This window comes from Balaenoptera physalus, assembly GCF_965194825.1.
Source record: "Balaenoptera physalus genome assembly, chromosome: 21".
NCBI classification, from domain to species: Eukaryota; Metazoa; Chordata; class Mammalia; order Artiodactyla; family Balaenopteridae; genus Balaenoptera; species Balaenoptera physalus.
In genome coordinates, this window is record NC_138902.1 from 13,703,912 (window position 1) to 13,729,470 (window position 25,559).

The following is a 25,559-nucleotide window of genomic DNA, read 5'->3' on the forward strand; positions in this document are numbered from 1 at the left end:
GTCTGTTCAGATCCTTTGTGCATTTTCGAATCTTTGTTGTTGTTGTTATGGAGTTGTAAGAGTTCTCTATATGCTTTGGATATGAATGCCTTATCACATATATGATTTTCAAATATTCTCCCCTTCTGTAGGTTTCTTTTTATTTTATTACTTGTTTCTTTTGCTATGCAGTAGCTTTTTAGTTTGATGTAGTCTCACTTATTTTTGCTTTTGTTGCTTCTGCTTTTGGTGTCACATTCAGGAAATTGCTGCTGCCAAGATAAATGTCAAGGAGCTCTTTCCCTGTTTCCTTCTAGGAGTTTTACTGTTTCATGTCTTATGTTTGAGTCTTTAATCCAGTTCAAGTTCATTTTTCTGAGTGGTGTAAGATAGAGGTCCAATTGCATTCTTCTGCATGTGGTTATGCAGTTTTCCCAACAGCATTGAGTAGACTCTCCTTTCCCTATTGAGTTTCTTGGCTCCCTTGTCAAATATTAGTGGACTGTGTGTAGGGGATTATTTATGGGCTCTCAACTATGTTCCATTGTTCTATGTGTCCATTTTTGTGGCAATACCATATTGTTTTGATTACTATAACTTTTAGTGTAATTTGAAATCAAGAAGTGTGAAGCCCCTGGCTTCTTTTTTTTCTTTCTCAGGATTGCTTTGGCTATATGGGGTCTTTTATGGCTCCACAAAAATGATAGGATCGTTTTTTCTATTTCTGTTGAAAAATGCCATTGGAATTTTGATAGGGATTGCATTGAATCTATAGACAGCTTTGCATAATACAGACGTTTAAATAATATTAATTCTTCCAATACATGATAATGGGGTATATTCCCATTTGTTTGTGTCTTCTTCAATTTCTTTCATCAAAGCCTTGTTTTCAGTGGACAGATATTTCACCTCCTTGGTTAAATTTATTCCTAAGTATTTTATTCTTTCAAATCCTTCTGTAAATTGGGTTGGTTTCTTTGTTTCTTTTTCTTTTTCAAATGTTTAGTTATTAGTGGGCAGAAATGCAACTGTCTCATATATGTTAATTTTGTATCCTGTAACTTAAACAAATTTGTTTATTCTAAGAATTTTTTGTAGAGTCTTAGGATTTTCTGTATATAAGATCATATCATCTGCAAACAAGGGCAATTTTATTTCTTCCTTTCTGATTTGGATGCTTTTTATTTTTTGTCTTTCCGAATTGCTCTAGCTATGACTTCCAGTGCTATATTGAGTAGGGCTGGTGAGAATGGGCCCCGTTGTCTTTTTCCTGATCATGGAAGAAAAGTTTTCAACCTTTCACCACTGAGTATGACGTTGGCTGTGAGTTTGTCATATATGGCCTTTGTTGTGTTGCAGTATGTTCCTTTCAGTCCCAATTTGTTGAGAGTTTTTATCATAAGAGGATGTTGTATTATGTCAAATCCCTTTTATGCATTTATTGAGATGATCATGTAATTTTATCTTTCATTCTATTAATGTGGCATATCACATATATTGATTTCCATTCGTTGAACCAACCTTGCATCCCAGAGATAAATCCCACTTGATCATGGTGAATTATTATTTTAATGTGATGTTGAATTTGGTTTGCTAATATTTCTGAGAAATTTAGCATCTGTATTTATTGGGGTTATTGGGTTATTGGTCTGTAATTTTCTTGTAGTATCCTTATGCTTTGGTTTTGGTAGCAGGATAATGCTGGCCCCATAAATTGAGTTTGCAGGTGTTTCCTTCCTTCAATCTTTTGGAGGAGTTTGAGAAGGATGGACATTCATTCTTCTTTAAGTGTTTGATATTCACCTGTGAAACCATCTGGTCCTGGGCTTTTCTGTGTTGGAAGTTTTTTGAATCTCCTTATTTGTAATAAGTCTGTTCAGATTTTCTATTTCTTCGTGTTTCAGTCTTGGTGGTTTGTATGTATTTGATGATTTTATCCATTTTTTCTAGATTGTCCAGTTTGTTGGTTTATAATTGTTGATAGTAGTCTCTCAGGATCCTTTGTACTCTGTGGTACCAGTTGTAATATTTTCTCTTTAAATTCTCTTATTTATTTGAGCCCTCTCTTTTTTCTGACTTAGTCTAGCTAAAGTTTTATCAAATCTCTTTCTTTTCAAAAAACTAGCTCTTCATTTCTTTGTTTCTATTATTTTCTGGTCTCTATTTCATTTATTTCTGCTCTGATGTTTGTTATTTCCTTCCTTCTGCTAACATTCGCCTTAGTTTGTTATTTTTCTAGTTGCTTGTTAAGTAAAGTGAGGTTCTTTATTTGAGATCTTTATTTTTTCTTAATGTACCATTTGTTGTTGTAAGCTTTCTTCTTAGAACTGCTTTTGTAGCATCCCAGAGATTTTCATATGTTATATTTTTGTTTGTTTTAAGATATTTCTTGATTTCTTGTTTGATTTCTTCTTTGACCCACTGGTTGTGCAGGGGCATATTGTTTAATATCCACATATTTGTTAATTTTCCAGCTTTACTTCTGTTATTGATTTCTAGTTTTATACCTTTGTGGGTCAGAAAATATAATTACTATGATGTCAGTCTTCTTAAATTTGCTAAGCCTTGTTTTGTGACCTAACACTACTCTATACTGGAGAATGTACCATGTGTGCTTGAGAAGAATGTGAATTCTGCTGCTGTTGGATGGAATATTCTGAATATGTTTGTCAGATCCCTTTGGTTTAATGTATGGTTCATGTCCAACGTTTATTTGTTGATTTTCTGTCTGAGTGAACTATCCATTGTTGAAAGTGGTGTGTTGAGTTCCCCTACTATTATTGTATTTTTGTCCATTTCTCCCTTCATATCTGTTAGTATTTGCTTAATATAGTTAGGTGCTCCATTGTTGAGTGCATATATATTTATGATTGTTATATCTTCTTGATGAATTGACCTCTTTATCATTACATAATGACCATCTTGGTCTCTTGTTTCTATTTTTGCCTGAAGTCTATTTTGTCTGATGTAAATATAGCTACCTTTACTCTCTTTTGGCTTCCACTTGCATGGAATATATTTTACCATGTCTTACTTTTGACATTCTGTGTATCCTTAAAACTCTACTGAGTCTCTTGTAGGCCGCATAATAGGGTCTTTTTTTTTTTCTGTCCAGCCACCATATGCCTTTTGACTGGAGAATTCAGTTCATTAATGTTTAAAGAATTACCAATAGTTAACAGTCAACTAGTGCCATCTTATTTGTTGTTTTCTGGGTGTTTTGTGTTTTGTAACTCTATTTTTCTTTTATTCTTTTCTTTTTACCTTCTTTTGTAAATTAATTATTTTCTATGGTGGTATACTTTGATTCCCTTCTGTTTATCTTTTCTGTATCTACTTTAAGTGTTTGCTTTGTGGTTACCACGAGGCTCACATAAAACATATGTATGTCATGTTTACATACGTATATATGTGTATATATATATAGAGAGAGAGAGAGAAAGAGAGAGAGAGAGAGAGTGCTGATAATTTATCTTTGATCACATTAAAAACTCTATCCTTTTATCCCCCTTTCATATTTTTGATGTCACCATTTATATTTTTTTTAAATTGAGGTATAATTGAAATATATTATATTAATATCAGTTGTGCAACATAGTGATTCAATACTTTTAAATATTGCAAAATGATCATGATAAGTGTTGTTAACATCTGTCACCATGTATAGTTACAAACAATTTTTCTTGTACTGAGAACTAAATCTTTTCATATTGTGTACCCACTAAAAGTTGTTGAAGCTATAGCTATTTTTAATACTTTCTTCCTCCAACATTTATATTAGAATCAAGGAGTTGACACATCACCATATTACAGTATTAGAGCGTACTGAATCTGACTATATGCTTGTTTTTACCAGTATGTTTCACATTTTCATTTGGTTTAATGTTACTAATTAGCATCCCTTTACTTCAGCTTGTAGAACTCTTTTCAGCATTTCCTGTAAGACAGGTTTAGTGGTGGTGAATTCCCTCCGTTTTTGTTTCTTAGGGAAAGTCTTTATTTCCCCTTCAATTCTGATGAACAACTTTTCTGGTTAAAACATTCTTGTTTGACAGTTTCTTTCTCTTAGCAGTTTGAATAGATCATCCCATTCTCTCCTGGCCTGCAAAGTCTCTACTGAGAAATTTAGATATCCTTATGGGAGTTTCCTTGTATGAGAAAATTTTTTTCTGTTGCTGCTTTTATAATTGTCTCATTGTCTTTGGTTTAGACAGTCTTATGATTATGTGTATTGCAAAAGATTACTTTGAGTTGAATTTTGAGGTGATCTATTAGCTTTATAAACTTGGATATCCAAATTCCTCCCAGGCATGGGACATTATCATCCATTATTTCTTTAAAGAAGCATTCTATCCCTTCCTCGGTCTCTTCTCCTTCTGGGACTGCAATGATGTGTTCATCATTTCTTTGATGGTATCCCATAGGTCAGGTAGGTGTTCTTCATTCCTTTTCATTCTATTTTTTTTCTCCTCTAATTCAATAATTTTATTTATTTTATTTTATGGAAGTATAGTTTATTTACAACATTATGTTAGTTTCAGGTGTACAATATAGTGATTTTATTAATTTATTTATTTATTCATTCATTCATTTATTTTTGGCTGCACCATGTGGCACGTGTTACCTTAGTTCCCGACCAGTGATCAAACCCATGCCCCCTGCAGTGGAAGTGCAGAGACCTAGCCACTGGACTGTCAGGGAATTCCTGATTTTATATTTTTATAAATTATACTCGATATAAAGTTATTACAAAATATAGGCTACATTTCCTGTGGTGTATGTTATATTCATATATTTTATTTATTTTTATACCTTGTAGTTTGTAACTGTTAATCCTCTTCCTATAACTTGCCACTCCTAAAAGCCTCTCTCAACTGGTAACTAGTTTGTATCTGTGATTCTGCTTCTTTTTTGTTGCATTCATTTGCTTGTTTTATTTATTTATTTTTTTGATTTCACATGTAAGTGAAAACATACAGTATTTTTCTTTCTCTATATGACTTTCACTAAGCATAACCCTCCAGGTCCATCCATATTGTTGCAAATGGCAAAATTTCATTAGTTTTTATGGCTGAGTAGTATTTCATTGTATACCATATACCACATATTTTTTATCCATTCATTAGCTGATGGACACTTATGTTTCCATATTTTGGCTATGTAGTAAATAAAGCTGCTATGAACATTAGGGTGCATGTATCTTTTCAAATTAGTGTTTTTATTTTTCTTTTGGATGAACACCCAGGAGTGGAATTTCTCAATCACATGGTAGTTCTATTTTCAATTGTTTGAGGAACCTCCATTCTGTTTTCCATAGTGACTGCACCAATTTACATTTGCACCAACAGTGTACGAGGGTTCCACTTTCTCCACATCTGTGCCAACATTTGTTATTTGTAGGCTTTTTGATGATACACATTCTGAGAGGTGTGGAGTGATATCTCATTTTGGTTTTCATTTGCATTTTCCTGATAATTAGTGATGTTGAGCACCTTTCCATTTACCTGTTGGGCACCTGCATGTCTTCTTTGGAAAAATATCTATTCAGGTACTCTGCCCATTTTAATATCAGGTTGTTTGTTTATTTGTTTGTTTATATTGAGTCATAAGTTCTTTATGTGTTTTCAATATTAAACCCTTATCAGACGTATCATTTGCAAATATCTTCTACCAATCAGTAGGTGGCTTCTAATTTTCTTGATAGTTTGCTTTGCTGTGCAAAAATTTTAAAGTTTGATTAGGTCTCATTTGTTTATTTTTGCTTTTATTTCCCATGCCTGAGGAGACAGATCCAATAAAAATATTGCTAAGACCAATGTATTGCCTATGTATTTTTCTAGGAGTTTAATGGTTTCAGGTTTTACATTTAGGTCTTAAATACATTTTGAGTTAATTTTTGTAAATGGAGTGAGAAAACCCTCTAATTTCATTCTTATAGATGTAGTTGTCTAGCTTTCCCCAGCACCACTTATTGAAGAGATTGTCATTTCCCCATTGTGTATTCTTGCCTTCTTTGCTGTAGATTAATTGACCATATGTGTGTGGGTTTATTTCCGGGCCGTCTATTTTGTTCCAGTAATTTATGTCTCTTTTTGTGCCAGTATCATGCTGTTTTGATTACTGTAGCTTTGTAGTATAGTCTGAAGTCAGAGACAATGATACCTCCAGGAAGCCTGCACAAGCCCCTTAGCCTGCCTCATGCAACAGAGGGCAGACAGCAGAAGAAAAAAGAACTACAACCCTTTAGCCTGCAGAATGGAAACTGCAATCACAGAAAGTTAGATAAGATGAGATGGCAGAAGAATATGTCCCAGATAAAGGAACAAGATAAAACCCCAGAAGAACAACTAAGTAAAGTGGAGATAGGCAATTTACTGGAAAAAGAATTCAGAGTAATGATAATGAAGATGATCCAAGATCTTGGAAAAAGAATGGAAGCACAGTATGAGAAAATACAAGAAATCTTTAACAAAGACCTAGAAGAACTAAAGAACAAAAAGACAGAGATGAACAGTACAATAACTGAAATGAAAAATTCACTAGAAGGAAACAATAGCAGAGTAACTGAGGCAGAATAACAGATAAATGACTTGGAAGACAGAATGGTGGAAATCACTGCCACAGAACAGAATAAAGAAAGAAGAATGAAAAGAAATGAAGACAGTCTAAGAGACCTTTTGGATAACATTAAAGGCACCAACATTCACATTATAGGGGTCCCAGAAGGAGAAGAGAGAGAGAAAGGACCTGAGAAAATATTTGAAGAGATAATAGCTGAAAACTTCCCTAAGATGGGAAAGGGAACAGTCACCCAAGTCCAGGAAGCACAGAGAGTCCAGGTAGGATAAACCCAAGGAAGAACTTGCTGAGACAGATAGTAATCAAACTGACGAAAATTAAAGACAAAAAATATGAAAAGCAACAAATAACATACAAGTGAACTCCCATAAGGTTATCAGCTGATTTCTCAGCAGAAACTCTGCAGGCCAGAAGGGAGTGGCACAATATATTTAAAGTGATGAAAGGGAAGAACCTACAACCAAGCATACTCTACCCAGCAAGGCTCTCATTCAGATTTGATGAAGAAATAAAAAGCTTTACAGACAAACAAAAGGTAAGAAAATTCAGCACCACCAAACTAGCTTTGCAACAAATGCTAAAGGAACTTCTATAAACAGAAAATAAAACACCACTACTAAAAAAAAGAAAATTATGAATGGAAAAGCTCACCACTAAAGGCAAACACCAAGTTAAGGTAGGAAATAATCTACACACAAATACAATATCAAAACCTGCAATTGTGAGAAGAGGAGAGCACAAATGCAGGATATTGGAAATGCATTTGAAATTAAAAGACCAGCAAGTTAAGACAATCTTGTTAATATATAGACTGCAATGTCAAATTCTCATGGTAACCACAAACCAAAAATCTACAATAGATACACACACAAAAAATAAAAAGGAATCCAACACAACACTAAAGTTAGTCATCAAACCATACGAGAAAAGAACAAAAGAGGAAGGGAAGAAAAAAGACCTACAAAAACAAATGCAAAACAATTAAGAAAATGGCAGTAGGAACACACATATTGATAATTACCTTAAATGTAAATGGATTAAATGCTCCAATTAAAAGACATAGACTGGCTGAATGGATACAAAAGCAAGACCTGTATATATGTTGTCTTCAAGAGACCCACTTCAGATCCAGAGACACAAACAGACTGAAAGTGAAGGGATGGAAAAAGTTACTCCATGAAAATGGAAATTGACAGTAACACAATAATAGTGCAGGGCTTTAACACCCCACTTTCATCAATGGACAGATCATCCAGACAAAATATCAGTATGGAAACACAGGCCTTAGACCAGATAGACTTAATTGATATTTATAGAGCATTCCACCCAAAAGCACCAGGATACACATTCTTTTCAAGTGCATATGCAACATTCTCCAGGATTGTCCACATGCTGGGCCACAAAGTGAGGCTCAGTAAATTTAAGAAAATTGAAATCATATCCAGCATATTTTCTGACCACAACACTATGAGACTAGAAATCAACTAGAAGAAAAAAAAACTGCAAAAGCACAAACACGTGGAGGCTAAACAATATGCTATGAGACAGCCAATGGATCACTGTATAAGTCAAAGAGGAAATTTTAAAAATACCTAGAAACAAATGAAAACAAAAGCATGATGATCCAAATCCTATGGGACATGGCAAAAGAAATTCTAAGAGGGAAGTTTATAGCAATACAATCTTACCTCATGAAATGAGAAAAATCACAAATAAACAACCTAACCTTACAACTAAAGCAACTAGAGAAAGAAGAAGAAACAAAAGCCAAAGTTAGTAGAAGCAAAGAGTCATTAATATGAGGGCAGAAACAAATGAAAATAATAGAAAAGATCAATGAAACTAGAAGTTTCTTATTTGAAAAGATTGGCAAAATTGATAAACCTTTACCCAGACTCATCAAAAAGAAAGGAAGGGGACTCAAGTCAATAAAATTAAAATGAAAAAGAAGTTACAACAGACACCACAGAAATACAAAGGTTCATAAGAGACTACTACAAGCAACTATATGACAATAACTTGGACAACCTGGAAGAAATGGACAAATTCTTAGAAAAGTACAATCTCCCAAGACTGAAGTGGAAAGAAATAGAAAATATGAACAGAACAGTCACAAGTACTGCAATTGAAACTGTGATTAAAACACTCCCAACAAACAAAAGTCCAGGACCAGATGGCTTCACAGGTTAATTCTATTAAACATTTAGAGAGGAGTTAACACCTATCCATCTGAAACTATTCCAAAAAATTGCTGCAGAAAACACACTCCCAAACTCATTCAATGAGGCCACCATCACCCTGATACTAAGACCAGACAAAGATACCACACAAAAAAGAAAATTATAGGCCAGTATCACTGGTGAACATAGATACAAAAGTCCTCAACAAAATACTAGCTATCCGAATCCAGCAATACATTAAAAGGATCCTACACCATGATCAAGTGGGATTTATCCCAGGGATGCAAGGATTCTTCAACATACGTGAATCAATCCATGAGAATCATCACATTAACAAACTGAAGAATAAAAACCATGTGATCATCTCAATAGATGCAGAAAAAGCTTTTGACAAAATTCAACACCCATTTATGATAAAAACTCTCCAGAAAGTGGTTATAGAAGGAACATACCTCAACATAATACCAGCCATATATGACAAACCCACAGCTAACAACATACTCAATGGTGAAAAGCTGAAAGCATTTCCTCTAAGATCAGGAACAAGACAAGGATGTCCACTCACCAGTTTTATTCAACATAGTTTCAGAAGTCCTAGCCACAGCAATCAGAAAAGCAAAAGAAATAAAAGAAATCCAAATTGGAAAAGAAGAAGCAAAACTGTCACTGTTTGCAGGTGACATGATACTATACATGGAAAATCCAAAAGATGCTATGAGAAGACTACTAGAGCTCATCAATGAATTAGGTAAATTTTCAGGATACAAAATTAATACAAAGAATTCTGCTGCACTTCTATACACTAACAAAGAAAGATCAGAAAGAGAAATTAAGGAACAATCCCATTTACCATTGCATCAAAAAGAATAAAATAAAAAAGAACTGTACTTCAAAAACTGTAAAATGCTGATGAAAGTAATCGAAGATGACACAAACAGATGGAACAGTATATACCATGTTCTTGGAATAGAAGAATCAATATTGTCAAAACGACTGTACTACCCAAGACAATCTACAGATTCAGTGTAATCCCTTTCAAATTACCAATGGCATTTTTCACAGAACTAGAACAAAAAATCTTAATATTTCTATGGAGAAACAAAAGACCCTGAATAGCCAAAACAATCTTGAGAAAGAAAAATAGAGCTGGAGGAATCTGGCTCCCTGACTTCACACTATACTACAAAGCTACAGTAATTGAAACAGTATGGTACTGGCACAAAAACAGAAATATAGATCAATGGAACAGGATAGAAACTCAACAAATAAACCCAAACACCTATGGTCAATTAATCTATAACAAAGAATGCAAGACTATACAGTGGAGGAAAGACAGTCGCTTCAATAAATGATGTTGGGAAAACTGGACAGCTACATGTAAAAACTTGGAAGTAAAACATCCTTTAACACCATACACATAATAAACACAAAATAGATTAAAAACCTAAATGTAAGACTGGATACTATAAAACTTTTAGTGGAAAACATAGGCACAACATTCTTTGACATAAATCACAGCAATATCTTTTTTTGAGCTCACTCTAGAGTAATACAAATAAAACAAAAATAAACAACTTCAACCTAATTAAATTCAAAAGCTTTTGCATAACAAAGAAAACCATACACAAAATAAAAAGACAACTCACAGAATGGGAGAAAATATTTGCGAACAATGTGACTGACAAGGAATTAAGTTCCAAAATTTACAAACAGCATGTGGCTCAATATCAAAAAAACAAACAAACCCAATCAAAAAATGGGCAGATGATCTAAATAGACATTTCTCCAAAGAAGACATACAAATTGCCAAGAGGTACATGAAAATATGCTCAACATTGCTAATTAATAGAGGAATGCAAATCAGAACTACAGTGAGATATCACCTCACAGTCAGAATGGCCATCATCAAAAAATCTACAAACAGTAAATGTTGGAGACAGTGTGGAGAAAAGGGAACCCTCCTACACTGTTGGTGGGAATGTAAATTAGTGCAGCCACTATGAAGAACAGTATGGATTTTCCTTAAGAAACTAAAAATAGAGCTACCATATGACCCATCAATCCCACTCCTTGGTATATATCCAGAGAAAAACATGGTTCAAAAGGATATGTGCACCCCAGTGTTCATTGCAGCGCTGTTTACAATGGCCAAGACATGGAAGCAACCTAAATGTCCATTGACGGATGAATAGATAAAGAAGATGTGGTACATATATACAATGGAATATTACTCAGCCATGAAAAAAGAAGGAAATAATGCCATTTGCAGCAACATGAATGGATCTGGAGATTATGATACTAAGTGAAGTAAATCAGACAAAGACAATTATATGATATTGCTTATATGCAGAATCTAAATATATGATACAAATGAACCTATTTACAATAGAGAAACAGACTCACTGACTTAGAGAATGAACTTATGGTTACCAGGGTGTAGGTGTGGGGTGGGTGGGATAGACTGGGAGATTGGGGTTGTCATGTAGACACTACTATATTTAAAATAGATAACCAAATAAGAACTACTGTATAGCACAGGGAACTGTGCTCAATATTCTGTAATAACCTAAATGGGAAAAGAATTTGTAAAAGAATAGGTACATATATATGTATAACTGAATCCCTTAGCTGTACACCTGAAACTAACACAGCATTATTAATCAACTATGATTTCCAATATGAAATAAAAATTTTTTAAAGTCTTGTGTATTTTGATAGGCATTGCATTAAATCTGTAGATTGCTTTGGGTATTATGCATATTTTAAAAATATTAAGTCTTCCAATCTATGAAGAGAGGATACCTTTCCATTTATTTGTATCATCTTCAGTTTCCTTCATCAGTGTCTCATAGATTTCAGAGAATAGTTGTTTCACATCTTTGGTTAAACTTATTCCTAGGTAATTTATTCTTTTTGATGCGATTGTAAATGAGATTGTTTCTTGCTTTCCATTACTGATATTTTACTATTCGTTTATTTTAAAGCAACAGATTTCTCTATATTAATCTTGTATCCTGCAACTTTACTGAATTCATTTGTTAGTCTGTATGTTTTTTTGGTGGGACTTTGGGATATTCTATATATAGCATCGTATCATCTGCAAATAGTGACTGATTTAAATCTTCAAATGAAAGGTGCAATTCTCAAATTGTACCCTTCAAATTCGGGTGCAATTTTTTTTTTCTTATCTGATTGCTGTGGCTAGTATTTCTGATACTACATTAAATAGAAATGGTCAGAGTAGGCATCCTTGTCTTGCTCCTGATCTTAGAGGAGAAGCTTTCAGCTTGGCATTATGAGTATGCTGTTAGCTGTGGGTTTGCCATAAATGGCCTTTATTATGTTGAGATGCATTCCCTCTTTACCAATTTTGTTGAGAGTTTTTATTACGCATAGATGTTGTATTTTGTCAAATGCTTTTTATGCATTTATTGAGACGATTAGGTGATATTTATCTGTTTTGTTAATATGGTGTATCACATTGATTGATTTGTGGATATTGAACCATTCTGCATCCCTAGGATAAATCCAACTTGATTATGTTGCGTGATCTTTTCTATGTATTGTTGAATTTTGTTTGCAAATATTTTGTTGAGGATTTTCATCAGAGATATTGGCCTGTAATTTTCTTTTTTTATAGTGTTTTTGTTTGGGTATCAGAGAAATGCTTGCCTCAGAGAACGAGATTGAGTGTTTTCCCTCAAGTTCAATTTTTTTAATAGTTTGAGAAAGATAAGCATTATCTTTTCTTTAAATGTTTGGTTGAATTCCCATGTGTAGCCGTCTGGTCCTGGACTTTTGTTTGTTGGGTATTTTTTGATTACTGATTCGATTTCCATACCAGTAATCCATGTCTGTTCAATTTATCTATTTCTTCCTGATTCAGTCTTGGAAGATTGTATGTTTCTAGGATTTAATCCCTTTCTTCTATGTTGCCCAATTTGTTTATGTATAATGGTATTGTTATATGATTGTTTGTATTTCTGTGATATTGTAACTTCTGCTATTCATTTCTAATTTCGTTTATTTGAGTCCTCTCTCATTTCTTCTTAATGAGCCTGGCTAAAGGCTTATCCATTTTGTTTATTTTCTCAAAAAACCATCTCTTGATTTTCTTGATCTTTTCTATAGTTTTTTGGGACCCTGTTTTATTTATTTCCACTCTGATTATTATAATTTCCTTCCTTCTGCTGACTTTGGGCTTTGTTTTTATTTCTTTTTCTAATTCACTTGAATGGTAGGTTAGGTTGTTTATTTGAGATTTTTCTAGTTTCGTGAGGTAAGTCTGTATTGTTATAAAGTTCTCTCTTAGAACGGCTTTTGTTGGGTTCTATAGATTTTGGAAAGTTGTGTTCTAATTTTCATTTGTCTCAAGGTAATTTCTGATTTCCTTTTTGATTTCTTCATTGACCTGTTAGTTTTTCGTAGCATGTTGTTTAGTGTCCACATCTCTGTTTTTTCCATAATTTATTTCTAGTTTCATACCGTTTTGGTCAGAAAAGATACTTGATATAATTTCAACTTGTTAAATTTGCTAAGTCTTGTTTTCTGGGCTAGCATGTGATCCATCCTAGAGAGTAGAAATGTGTACTTGGAAAGAATGTATATTCTGCTGATTTTCTGTGGAATGTCCTGTAGATATCTATCAAATCCAACTTGTCTAATGTGTCATTTAAGGCCACTGTTTCCTTATTTGGTTTTCTGTCTGGATGACCTATCCATTGATCTAAGTGGGGTGTTAAAGTTCCTTGCTATGATTGCATTCCTGTCACTTGTTCCCTTTATGTTTTTTAATATTTGCTTTATATATTTGGGTACCTTTATAGTAGGTGCATATATGTTTATAAATGGTACATTCTTTTCTCTATGGACCCCTTTATCATTTTATAATGACCTTCTTTGTCTTTTATCATGGACTTTATTTTAAAGTCTCCTTTGTCTGATATGAATATTGCTACTCTGGCTTTTTTTGAAATTTCCATTTCATAAAACGTCTTTTTCTAACCCCTCACTTTCACTCTATGTTTGTCTTTAGGTCTGAAATGAGTGTCTAGTAGAAAGCATATAAATGGGTCTTTTTTAAAAAACCAGTCTGCCACTCTGTGTCTTTTGATTGGAGCATTTAGTCCCTTGACAGTTAAAAGTGATTATTGATAGGTATGTACTTGTTGACATTTTCTTGCTTTTCTAGTTGTTTTTGTAGTTCTCTGTTCTAACACATTCTAAAAGATCTACATTTTTTACTCCCTTCCCTAAGGTTTTGTGGTTTTTGATGTCATATTTTACACCTTCATGTTTATCTCTACATGTTTATTTTAGTTAAAGTTGGTTTTACACTTTTTGTCTTTTAACCTTTGTACTAGCTAATTTATGTGGTTGATCCACTGCCTTTACTATATGTGTCTTTACCAGGGAGATTTTCCCCTTCCTATATTTTCTTATTTTTTGTGTGATCTTTTATTTTTCAGTTAAGGAAGACTCTTTAACCTTTCTTGTAAGGTCAGTTTAGTAGTGATGAATTCGTTTCCTTTTTGCTTATCTTGGAAACTCTCTTAACTCTTTTTCAATTCTGAATGATAACCTTGCTGGGTAGGGTATACTAGGTTGTAGGTTTTCTCTTTCAGCACTTTAAATATATCATGCCAATTCCTTCTGCCCTTCAGATTTTCTGGAGAAAATCAGCTTGTAGCCTTTAAGGGGTTCCCTTGTATGTGACTTTGTTTTTCTCCTATTGCCTTTAAAATTCTCTCTTTATATTTAACTCTTGCCATTTTAATTGTGATGTATCTTGATGTGCGTCTCTTTGCATTCATCTTGTTTAGGAGTCTGTGGATTCCTGTACATTAATGTCTGTTTCCTTCTTTACGATTGGGAAGTTTTCAGCCATAATTTCATCAGACATATTTTCTAACTCTTTCTCTCTCTCTTCTCCTTGTGAATCCCTTACAATGCAAATGTTAATATACTTGATTGTCTCAATTTTTTAAAAATTGTTTTTCTTTTTGCTTTTCTGATTGGGTGTATTCCACTATTCTGTCTTCCAGGTTATTTCAGTGTTCTTCTGTATCATCTAATCTGCTGTTATGTCCTTCTAGTGTATTTTTTATTTCACTCTTGTATTCTTCAGCTCTGACTGGTCTTTTTTTTTTTTAATTACTGGTTCTTTTTAAAAAATATTTTCTAGTTCTTCGCTGAAGTGCTCATTGTGTTTGTCTATTCTTTCTCAAGTTCAGTTAGCATTCTTATTACTATTGCTTTGAACTCTTTATCAGGTAAATTATTTGTCACCATTTCATTAGGATTTTTCAGGGCGTTTATCTTTTTTTTTTTTAACATATTCCCATTTCTCATTTTGTTTAACGTTTTCTGTTTGTCTCTATGAAATTAGGTGAAACAGTTACCTATCCCAGTCTTGAAGGCATGTTCTTGTCTGGGATTGTCACTGTGCAAGTCCACGTGTGCCCAGTGGCTTTGGTGGGAGAGCTGGAACTAAAGTGAGCATGGGCCACATCTTCCCCACTGAGCCAGGTGGGAGCTGGGACTTCTAGGCTCAGTGGTAGTTTCCACCCTATTGAGGGTATGGCTGAGGCCTAAGGAGCTGGAGCAGGAGCCCTGAGGGAGTTGGGTTTCTCTCAGTTGTAATGGCAGGCTCCACCTTGGTTGTGAACAAGGGCTTGGGGGTGCACTTCTGAGCCGGTTCCATTTTTTCTCCAATGTTTGCATCTTGGTTAGTGGCTTGGTCTGTGCCAGAGGGGCTGGAGCCACACTACTGTGCTCGGATCCATTCTTTCCCAAATGTGTTTTCAATATGCTGCTTCTGTGCTGGAACTGGGAGTAAGCCAGTCTGTGCATCACTCTTTAAGAGTAAAGTCTCCCAACAGCCATACCCCAATAAAAAAAAAAAAATAGAAAGAGTAGAGTCTCATTTTCTTACAGCTCTCTGGAAGTCCCACTGCTTATCAAACCAAGTAAGGGGGCTTTTATCCCACGTGTCACACCCCAGGGCTGGGATGCTTAATACGTGACTCAAACCCATTGTCACCCAGGGAGGATCCCTGAGGCTGTGATTTCCCCCTCCTTTTCTGGGTCACCTAGTAGTGGTCTGGGACCCTACTAGCTCACTTCTCTTCCCCTCCTGCTAGACTCCATGTGGTTCTTTCTTTACAGCCTTGGTTTTAGAAGAGTCATTCTGCTAGTCTTCAGGTCACTGTCAGTGAGAGTAACACTATAAGTAGTTGTAATTTTGATATGTTCATGAGGGAGGTGAGCTCAGGGTCCTCCTACTCTGCCATCTTGATCCACATTCCTGGGTCATTTTAATTGATCTGTCTCCTAGGTCATTTATTCTCTCTTTTACTTGTTCAAGTCTGCTAGTGAAGCTCTATTGAATTCTTCAGTTAGTCATTGTATTTATTCATCTCCAAAATTTGTTTTTTTTAAATGTTTTCTACCTCTTTACTGAACCTCTTAATTCATCCTTGTATTATTTTCTCTGTATCATTAAATTGTTTACCTGTTTTCTTTTGTAATTTTCTGAGCATCTTTAGAACAATTATTTTGAATTACCTGTTAGACATTTCCTGGACTTCTACTTCTTTGGGGCCATTTTCTGGAGGTTTATTATGTTCTTTTGGTTGTGTCATATTTTTCATGATCCCTGTAGACCTGCATAGGTGTCTGCACATTTGAAGAAAGGGTCACCATAAATTTTGCATCATCTTAATGTTGGCCCTGTATAGAATCTGGGGGAGTTGGGAAGTTTAAATTAAATTTAATCAAATCAGTATTTTGACTGAAGCAAATCAATCAGAAGCTAAGTACTTACTGGTGAGTTGAGGAGCTGGTGTTTTCAAAAGAGAATTGCTAATTATGGTGGATTCTTCTCACAAATCTGTTTTGGCCTGTTTTGTAGCATATTGTATATGTACGGATTGTGTCTTTCAGGAGAGAGAGTGAAGTTTATAGATCATGTTCTCCAACTATAAAAATCTGTGAAATTGCTAAGGAGAATTCCCTTGTCAATTAAAAGTAGTGACAACAAAAGATCTCAGTTCTTATTACATGTGATTAAAATGAGCAACACTACCCACCTCTAAATCATCAAGTCAAAGTGATGGGGCAGCTTTAAATATCTTTCAAGTTTTCATGATCTTAAAATTAGATATAACTATTTTAAATGGCCAAAGTAGATGAACATTCACATCCTTCCTAATTTTAAAATTCAATAGTTCTTGTTTAGTGATTGTTAGGATACTAGGGAACACAGCTGAGGACTCTAGTATGGAATAGGAAGAGTTAAATCAAATGCTCTTGGGCTTCTTATCAGTATTGCATTATAAATCCCATCTCTTTCCTCTTTTTTTTGTAGTAAGAGCAAACTTTATTTTCACATTCGGTAGGTAACTAAGGCAGAACATTAACAGTTTAGAGGAATAGAGAGGCAATGACTGCTTATTTTTCTAATAGTATATAGCCATTTGAGTAATGCTGCTCTTTGTGTACTTAATCTTGATCTATCCCCAGCAACTTTTTAATGCGAGGTAATTATAAACCTTCCTAGGGATAACATTATAATTTCCAGACTGAGTCTATTGTTTCTATCATGATGATTGGAATTGTGTGTTGTAATTTACTTACTTAAGTTTTTATTTCTTTTAGCATCTAGAGGTGCTCCATTTGCCTGTTTTGATGAAATAAATTCAAGAGGAGATAAATTTGGAAACTGTGGCCGAAACTATTGTAATTACCCGTATGTATTTAGAAAATTATAATTTTGTTTGGAACGTAGGTTGTATATTGCTAAGATTCTGGAACATATTATGTACAAGCTAAGATGCCATTTTATAACAAGTTTTCTCTGTTTCATGATCTGAGCTGAACAATATTACCTATTTCCTACAAACAACATGTGTTCAGTACCTATAATGTTAGAATAATGACCATAAAAATCACCTGTGTTTATTGATGGGATGAGGTAGGCATTGTGTTAGGTCCTTTATATTCATTATATATTTATGCTATATATTATAAATATATATTTATATACATCAAATATTTGTAGTTAGTTTTATTTATCCCATTGTACTAATGAAAAAAATCAAAGACCAATGATCATTTGCTCAAATTTCAGAAGCTAGTATAGAACAGATCATGGCTATCAGATTGCAAAAATGATTAATTTTTCTCTTGCTACATTTCTGCACAAAACAAAAAGAGCCACATCATACATGAGTCAGTGTGCTCAAAAAAATTTACTTAGAGAAAATTTTTGAAATATGGATTTAAGTTAGTAAAATACTTTAAAAATTTAGCTATATCAGCAATCTACATTATTTCTGTAAATAATAAGAAACTTTTCTTCTTCGTTATGCTTCTAGCAATATGTTATGTGGAAAATTAGTTTGTACCTGGCCTCACAAAGCTTTAGTAACACGCACAAATTTATCTGTGATTTATACACATGTACGAGGTGACATGTGTACATCAACATTTCTAAACACAGAGAAGACACCTAGAGATACACTGACCACAGTTGAAAAACCTGAAGACAGAGATCAAACATTTGTAGAAGATGGCACTATGTGTGGTCCTGAAATGGTAATTATAACTAAAAATTTTAAGTGTTTTAAAAATTATTTTTTATGCTTATACTCATTTTGCCAATATACCAACCAATGCATTTTAAAACAGCCTTATTGAGGTATCATTTGCCATAAAATTCACCCATGGTAAGTGTACAATTCATTGCTTTTGATTAATTTATAGAGTTGCACAACCATCACCACATTCAGTTTTAGACCATGCTATTGCCCCCCAGATTTCCCTGTTGCCCATATTGAACACCCCACCCCTAAGCAACACCCCTATTATTAACATCTAACAACAGTATGGTACATTTGCTATAATCTATGAAGCAATGTTGATACATTATTTTTAACTGAATTCCATGCTTCATTCAGATTTCCTTGGCTTTTACCTAGTGTCCTTTTGCAGGATTCCACTCAGAATACCACAGGACATTTATTAAATGTGTGTCCTTAAGCTCCTCTTGACAATTTCTCAAAATTTCCTTGTTTTTGATGGCCTTGACACTTTGGACTAGAACTGGTTGATATTCTGTAGAATGTCCCTCAATTTGGATTTGTGTAATGTTTTTCTTGTGATTAGATTGGGTTTATGTGTTCTTGGGAGGAAAATGCACAGGTAAAGTGCCCTTTCATCATATCAAGTATATGTGCATGTTGACGTTAACCTTGATTACCTGGCTGAGGTAACGTTTCCAGATTTCTCACTGTAAAATTACTCTTTTTCCCCTCTTTCCATATTGCACTTTATTGAAAAAAGTCACTATGTATATACCAGACTTAAAAAGTAGGAAGTTATGCTCCATCTTATTGAGGGCTCGGGATCTACATATGTTTTTTATTGAGGTATAGTTGATTTATGATATTAAAAGTTTCAGGTATGCAACAGAGTGATTCAACATTTTTATAGATTATACTCTGAAGTTATTATAAAATATTGGTTATAGTCCCTTTGCTGTACAATATATACTTGTAGTTTATTTATTTTATATATATTCTTAATCACCTGTGCCTCTCTTTCCCCTCCCCACTTCCCTATCCCCACTGGTAACCACTAGTTTGTTTTCTATACCTGTTTCTGTTTTGTTATGTTCACTCATTTCATATTTTAGATTCCATATATGTGATAATATATAGTATTTGTCTTTCTCTTTCTGACTTATTTCATTAAGTGTAATACCCTCAAGGTCCATCCATGTTGTCACAAAAGGCAAAATTTCATTTGTATTTATGGCTGAGTAATACTCTATTGTATATATATACCACATCTTCTTTATCCATTCATCTGTTGATGGACACTTAGGTTACTTCCATATTTTGGCTATTATAAATAATGCTGCTATGAACATTGGGGTGCATATATCTTTTTGAATTAGTGTTTTCATTTTCTTTGGATATGTATTTAGGTATGGAATTGATGGATCACATGGTAATTCTATTTTTAGTTTTTTGAAGAACCGCCATACTGTTTTCCACAGTGGCTATAGCAAAATACATTCCCACCAACAGTGCACTATGGTTTCCTTTTCTCCACACCCTCTCCAGCATTTATTATTTGTAGACTTTTGATGATAAATATTTGATAGGTGTGAGGTGATAATCTCATTGTGGTTTTGATTTGCATTTCTCTGATCATTAACAATTTTTTACATTTATTTTTTAATTTTAATTTTATTGGAGTATAGTTGATTTACAATGTTGTGTTAATTTCAGGTGTACAGTATATTGATTCAGTTATACATGTACATATACTCATTCTTTTTTTAGATTATTTTCTTGTATAGGTTTTCCCAGAATATTGAGTAGAGTTCCCTGTGCTACACTGCAGATCCTTGCTGGTTTTCTATTCTTATATATAGTAGTGTGTGTATATTTATCCCAAGCTCCTGACTTATCCCTCCCCCCCATGTTTCCCCTTTGGTAACCATAACTTTGGTTTTGATACCTGTAAGTCTGTTTCTGTTTTGTAAATAAGAATTTGTTTCATTTTAAAAATTAGATTAGACATGTGAGTGATATCATATGATAGTTATCTTTCTCTGTCTGACTTAGTTCACTTAATATGAAAATTCTCTAGGTGCATCCATGTTGCTGCAGATGGCATTGTTTCATTCCTTTTTATGGCTGAGTAATAGTCCATTGTATATATGTACTACATCTTCTTTATCCATTTTTCTCTAGATGGACATTTAGGTTGCATCCAAATCTTGGCTATTGTAGATAGTGCTGCAATGAACATTGGGGTACATGTATCCTTTCGGATTATAGTTTTCTCTGGATATATGCCCAGGAATGGGATTGCTGTATCATATGGTAGTTCTACTTTTCGTTTTTTAAGTAACCTGCATACTGTTCTCCACAGTGGTTGTACCAATTTACGTTCCCACCAACAGTGTAGGAGGGTTCCCTTTTCTCCACACCATCTCCAGAATTTATTGTTTGTAGACTTTTTGTTGATGGCCATTCTGACTGGTGTGAGGTGATACCTTTTGTAGTTTTGATTTGCATTTCTCTGATAATTAGTGATGTTGAGCATCTTTTCATGTGCTTTTTGGCCATCTGTATGTTTTCTTTGGAGAAATGTCTATTTAGATCTTCTGTCCATTTTTTATTGGGTTGTTTGCTTTTTTGACATAGAGCTGCATGAGGTGTTTGTATATTTTGGAGATTAATCCCTCGTTGGTAGCTTTGTTTGTAAATATTTTCTCCCATTCTGTGGGTTGTCTTTTCATTTTGTTTATGGTTTCCTTTGCAGTGCACAAGCATTTAAGTTTAATTAGGTCCCATTTGTTTATTTTTGTTTTTATTTCCATTACTCTAGGAGAGGGCTCAAAAAATATTTTGCTCTGATTTATGTCAAAGAGTGTTCTGCCTATGTTTTCCTCTAAGAGTTTTATAGTATCTGGTCTTATATTTAGGACTTTAATCCATTTTGAGTTTATTTTTGTGTATGATGTTAAAGAATGTTCTAATTTCATTCTTTTACATGTGGCTGTCCAGTTTTACCAACACCACTAATTGAAAAGACTGTCTTTTTTCCATTGTATATTCTTGCCTCATTTGTCATAGATTAATTGACCATAGGTGTGTGGGTGTATTTCTAGACTAAAGGAGACAGCAGAGAAAAATGTTCCAGACAAAGGAGCAAGATAAAACCCCACAAGAACAACTAAATGAAGTGGAGATAGACAAACTACCTGAAAAAGAATTCAGAGTAATGATAGTAAAGATGATCCAGGATCTCAGAAAAAGAATGGAGGGACAGACCAAGAAATTACAAGAGATGTTTAACAAAGAGCTAGAAGATTTAAAGAACAGATGAACAATACAATAATTGACATGAACAATACAATAAGTGAAATGAAAAATACACTAGAAGGAATCAATAGCAGAGTAACTGAGGCAGAAAAACGAATAAGTGAGCTGGAAGACAGAATGGTAGAAATCACTGCCTCAAGACAAAATAAAGAAAAAAGAATGAAAAGAAATGAGGGCAGTCTAAGAGACCTCTGACACAACATTAAATGCACCAACATTTGCATTAAAGGGGTCCCAGGAGGAGAAGAGAGAGAGAAAGGGCCTGAGAATATTTTTGAAGAGATTATAGCCAAAAATTCTCTAATATGAGGAAAGAAACAGTCACTCAAGTCCAGGAAATGCAGAGACTCCCATACAAGAGAAACCCAAGGATTAACACACTGAGACACATATTAATGAAACAAATAAAAATTAAAGACAAAAAATATTAAAAGCCACAAGGGAAAATCAACAAATAACACACAAGGGAACCCTGATAAGGCTATCAGCTGATTTTTCAGCAGAAACTCTGCAGGCCAGAAGGGAATGGCTCTGCATATTTTAAATGATGAAAGGGAAAAGCCTACAACCAAGAATACACTACCCAACAAGGTTCTCATTCAGATTTGATGGAAAAATCAAAAGCTTTCCAGACAAGCAAAAGCTAAGAGAATTCAGCACCACCAAACCAGCATTACAAAAAACCCTAAAGGAAATTCTCTAGGCAGAAAAGAAAAGGCCACAACAAGAAAAGAGAATATTATGAATGGAAAAGCTCACCATTAAAGGCAAACATAAAGTAAACGTAGGAATTCATCCACACACAAATATGATACCAAAACAAGCAATTGTGAGAAGAGGACAGTACAAATACAGGATATTGGAAATGCATTTGAAACTAAGAGATCAACAACTTGAAACAGTCTGGTATACATATAGACTGCTATATCAAAACCTCATGGGAACCACACAACAAAAATCTACAATAGATACACAGACAAAAAAGAAAAAGCAATCTAAGCACATCACTAAAGATAGACATCAAATCACAACATGAGAGCAAAAGACAAAGGGAGAAAAAAGACCCCCCCAAAAAATCCAAAATAGTTAAAAAATGGCAATAAAAACATACATATCAATACTTATCTTAAATGTAAATGTATTAAATACTCCAACTAAAAGACCTAGAATGGCTCAATAGATATAAAAACAAGACCTATATATATGCTGTCTGCAAGAGACCCACTTCAGATCTAAGGACACATACAGCCTGAAAGTGAGGGGATGGAAAAAGATAATCCATGGAAATGGAAATCAAAAGAAAGCTGGTGTAGCAATATTCATACCAGACGAAATAGATTTTAAAATACAGAATGTTACAAGAGGCAAAGCAGGGACAGTACATAATGATCAAGGGATAAATCCAAGAAGAAGATATAACAATTGTAAATATATATGCAGCCAACATAGGAGCACCTCAATATATAAGGCAAATGCTAACAGCCATAAAAGGAGAAATCGACAATAATACAATGATAGTGGGGGATTTTAACACCCCACTTTCATCAATGGACAGATCATCCAGACAGAAAACCAATAAAGACACAGGCCTTAAATGACACATAGACCAAATGGACTTAATTGATATTTATAGGACATTCCATTTGAAAGCAACAGAATACACTTTCTTCTCAAGTGCTCATGGAACATTCTCCAGGATAGACCATACCTTGGGTCACAAAGCAAACCTCAGTAAATTTAAGAAAATTGAAATCATATCAAGCATCTTTTCCGACCACAATGCTATGAGACTAGATATCAATTACAGGAAAAAAAAACTGTAAAAAATACAAACACATGGAGGCTAAACAATATGCTACTAAATAACCAAGAGATCACTGAAGAAATCAAAGAGGAAATCAAAAAATACCTAGAGACAAATTACAATGAAAACATGATGATCCAAAACCTATGGGATGCAGCAAAAGCAGTTCTAAGAGGGAAGTTTATAGCAATACAAACCTACCTCAAGAAACAAGAAAAATCTCAAATAAACAATCTAACCTTACACCTAAAGGAATTAGAGAAAGAAGAACAAACAAAACCCAAAGTTAGTAGAAGGAAAGAAATCATAAAGATCAAAGCAGAAATAAATGAAATAGAGACAAAGAAAAAAATAGCTAAGATCAATGAAACTACAAGTTGGTTCTTTGAGAAGTTAAACAAAACTGATAAGCCTTTAGCCAGACTCATCAAGAAAAAAAAGCAGAGGACTCAAGTCAATAAAATTAAATTGAAAAAGGACAAGTTACAACTGATGATTATGAATTTTCAGCATCTTTTTATGTGCCTGTTTGCCTTCTGTATGTCTTCCTGGGAAAAATGTCTATTCAGGTCTTCTGTTCATTTTTTAATTGAGTAGTTTGGGTTTTTGATATTGAGTTGTATGAGCTGTTTATATATTTTGCGTATTAACCCCTTGTTGATCATATCATTTGTTAATATTTTCTCCCCTTCAGTAGGTTTTCTTCATTTTGTCAATGGTTTCCTTGCTGTACAAAAGCTTTTGAGTTTAATTAGGTCCTGTTTGTTTATTTTTGCTTTTGTTTCCTTTGCCTTAGGATACAGATCAAAAAAAATTATTGCTACAATTTATGACAAAGAGCATTCTTTTATGTTTTCTTCAAGAAGTTTTATGGTTTCCAGTCTTACATTTAGGTATTTAATCCATTTTCAGTTTATTTTTTGTCTATGGGGTGAGAAAATGTTCTAAATTAATTATTTTACATGTAGCTGTCCAGTTTTCCCAGCATCACTTATTGATGTCTTTTTACCATTGTCTATTCTTGCTTCCTTTGTGATATTAATTCACCATAAGTGTGTTGGTTTACTTCTAGGCTCTCTATATGGGTCCATTGATCTGTGTGTCTTTTTTTATGCCAGTACCATATTGTTTTGATTACTGTCACTTTGTGATATAGTGTGAAATCAGGGAGAGTTATACATCCTGCTTTGTTCTTTTTCTCAAGATTGTTTTGGCTATTTGGGGTCTTTTGTGGTTCCATATAAATTTTAGAATTATTTGTTCTATTTCAGTGAAAATATGTCATGGGTATCTTGATAGGGATTGCATTAAATCTGTAGATTGCTTTAGGTAGTATGGACGTTTTAATAATATTCTTCCAATCTATGAACACAGTACATCTTTCCATCTGTTTGTATCGTCTTCAGTTACTTTCATCAGTGTCTTACAGTTTTCTAAGTACTGGTCTTTTACCTCCTTAGTTAGATTTATTCCTAGGTATTGTATTATTTTGATGCAACTGAAATTGGAATTTTGAAAAAAATTTCTCTGACAGTGTATAGAAATGGAGCAGAGTTCTGTATATTAGTTTTGTATCATGCATCTTTACTGAATTAGCTTTAGTAGTTTTTGTGGTATTTTTAGGATTTCCTATACATAATATCATGTCATCTGCAAACAGTGACAGTTTTATTTCTTCCTTTTCAATTTGGAATTCTTTTATTTTTTTCTTGTCTGATTGTTCTGGCTAGGACTTACAATACTATGGTGAATAAAAGTGGTGAGAGGGGGCATTCTTGTCTTGTTCCTGATCTTAGAGGAAATGCTTTGAGCTTTTCACCATTGAGTATGATGTTAGCTATGGAATTAACATGTATGTTCCTTATTACATTGAGGTATATTCCTTCTAGTCTCACTTTGTTGAGAGTTTGTATTATAAGTGACATTGAATTTTGTCAATAGATTTTTCTGCATGTATTGAGATAATCATATAATTTTTACTCTTAAATTTGTTAATATGTGTATCACATTGATTGAATTGTGGGTACTGAACCATTTTTGTATCTCTGGAATACATTCCCACTGCATCATGGTGTATGATCCTTTTCATATATTGTTGGATTTGGTTTGCTAATA

The 25,559-nt window shown here is 33.8% G+C and overlaps 1 protein-coding gene across 3 annotated transcripts in view; it reads left to right on the forward strand.

Annotated features, from left to right (window-relative positions):
* LOC309651427 (disintegrin and metalloproteinase domain-containing protein 5-like) overlaps window positions 1-25,559 on the forward strand; it is a 157,593-nt gene that overhangs the window by 98,132 nt on the left and 33,902 nt on the right. For all 3 annotated transcript variants that reach the window (XM_082444165.1, XM_082444166.1, XM_082444167.1), the window contains 2 exons: window positions 17,397-17,487; window positions 18,116-18,335. In XM_082444165.1, the coding sequence (XP_082300291.1) occupies window positions 17,397-17,487; window positions 18,116-18,335 (311 nt within the window). The remainder of the gene's footprint in view (window positions 1-17,396; window positions 17,488-18,115; window positions 18,336-25,559) is intronic.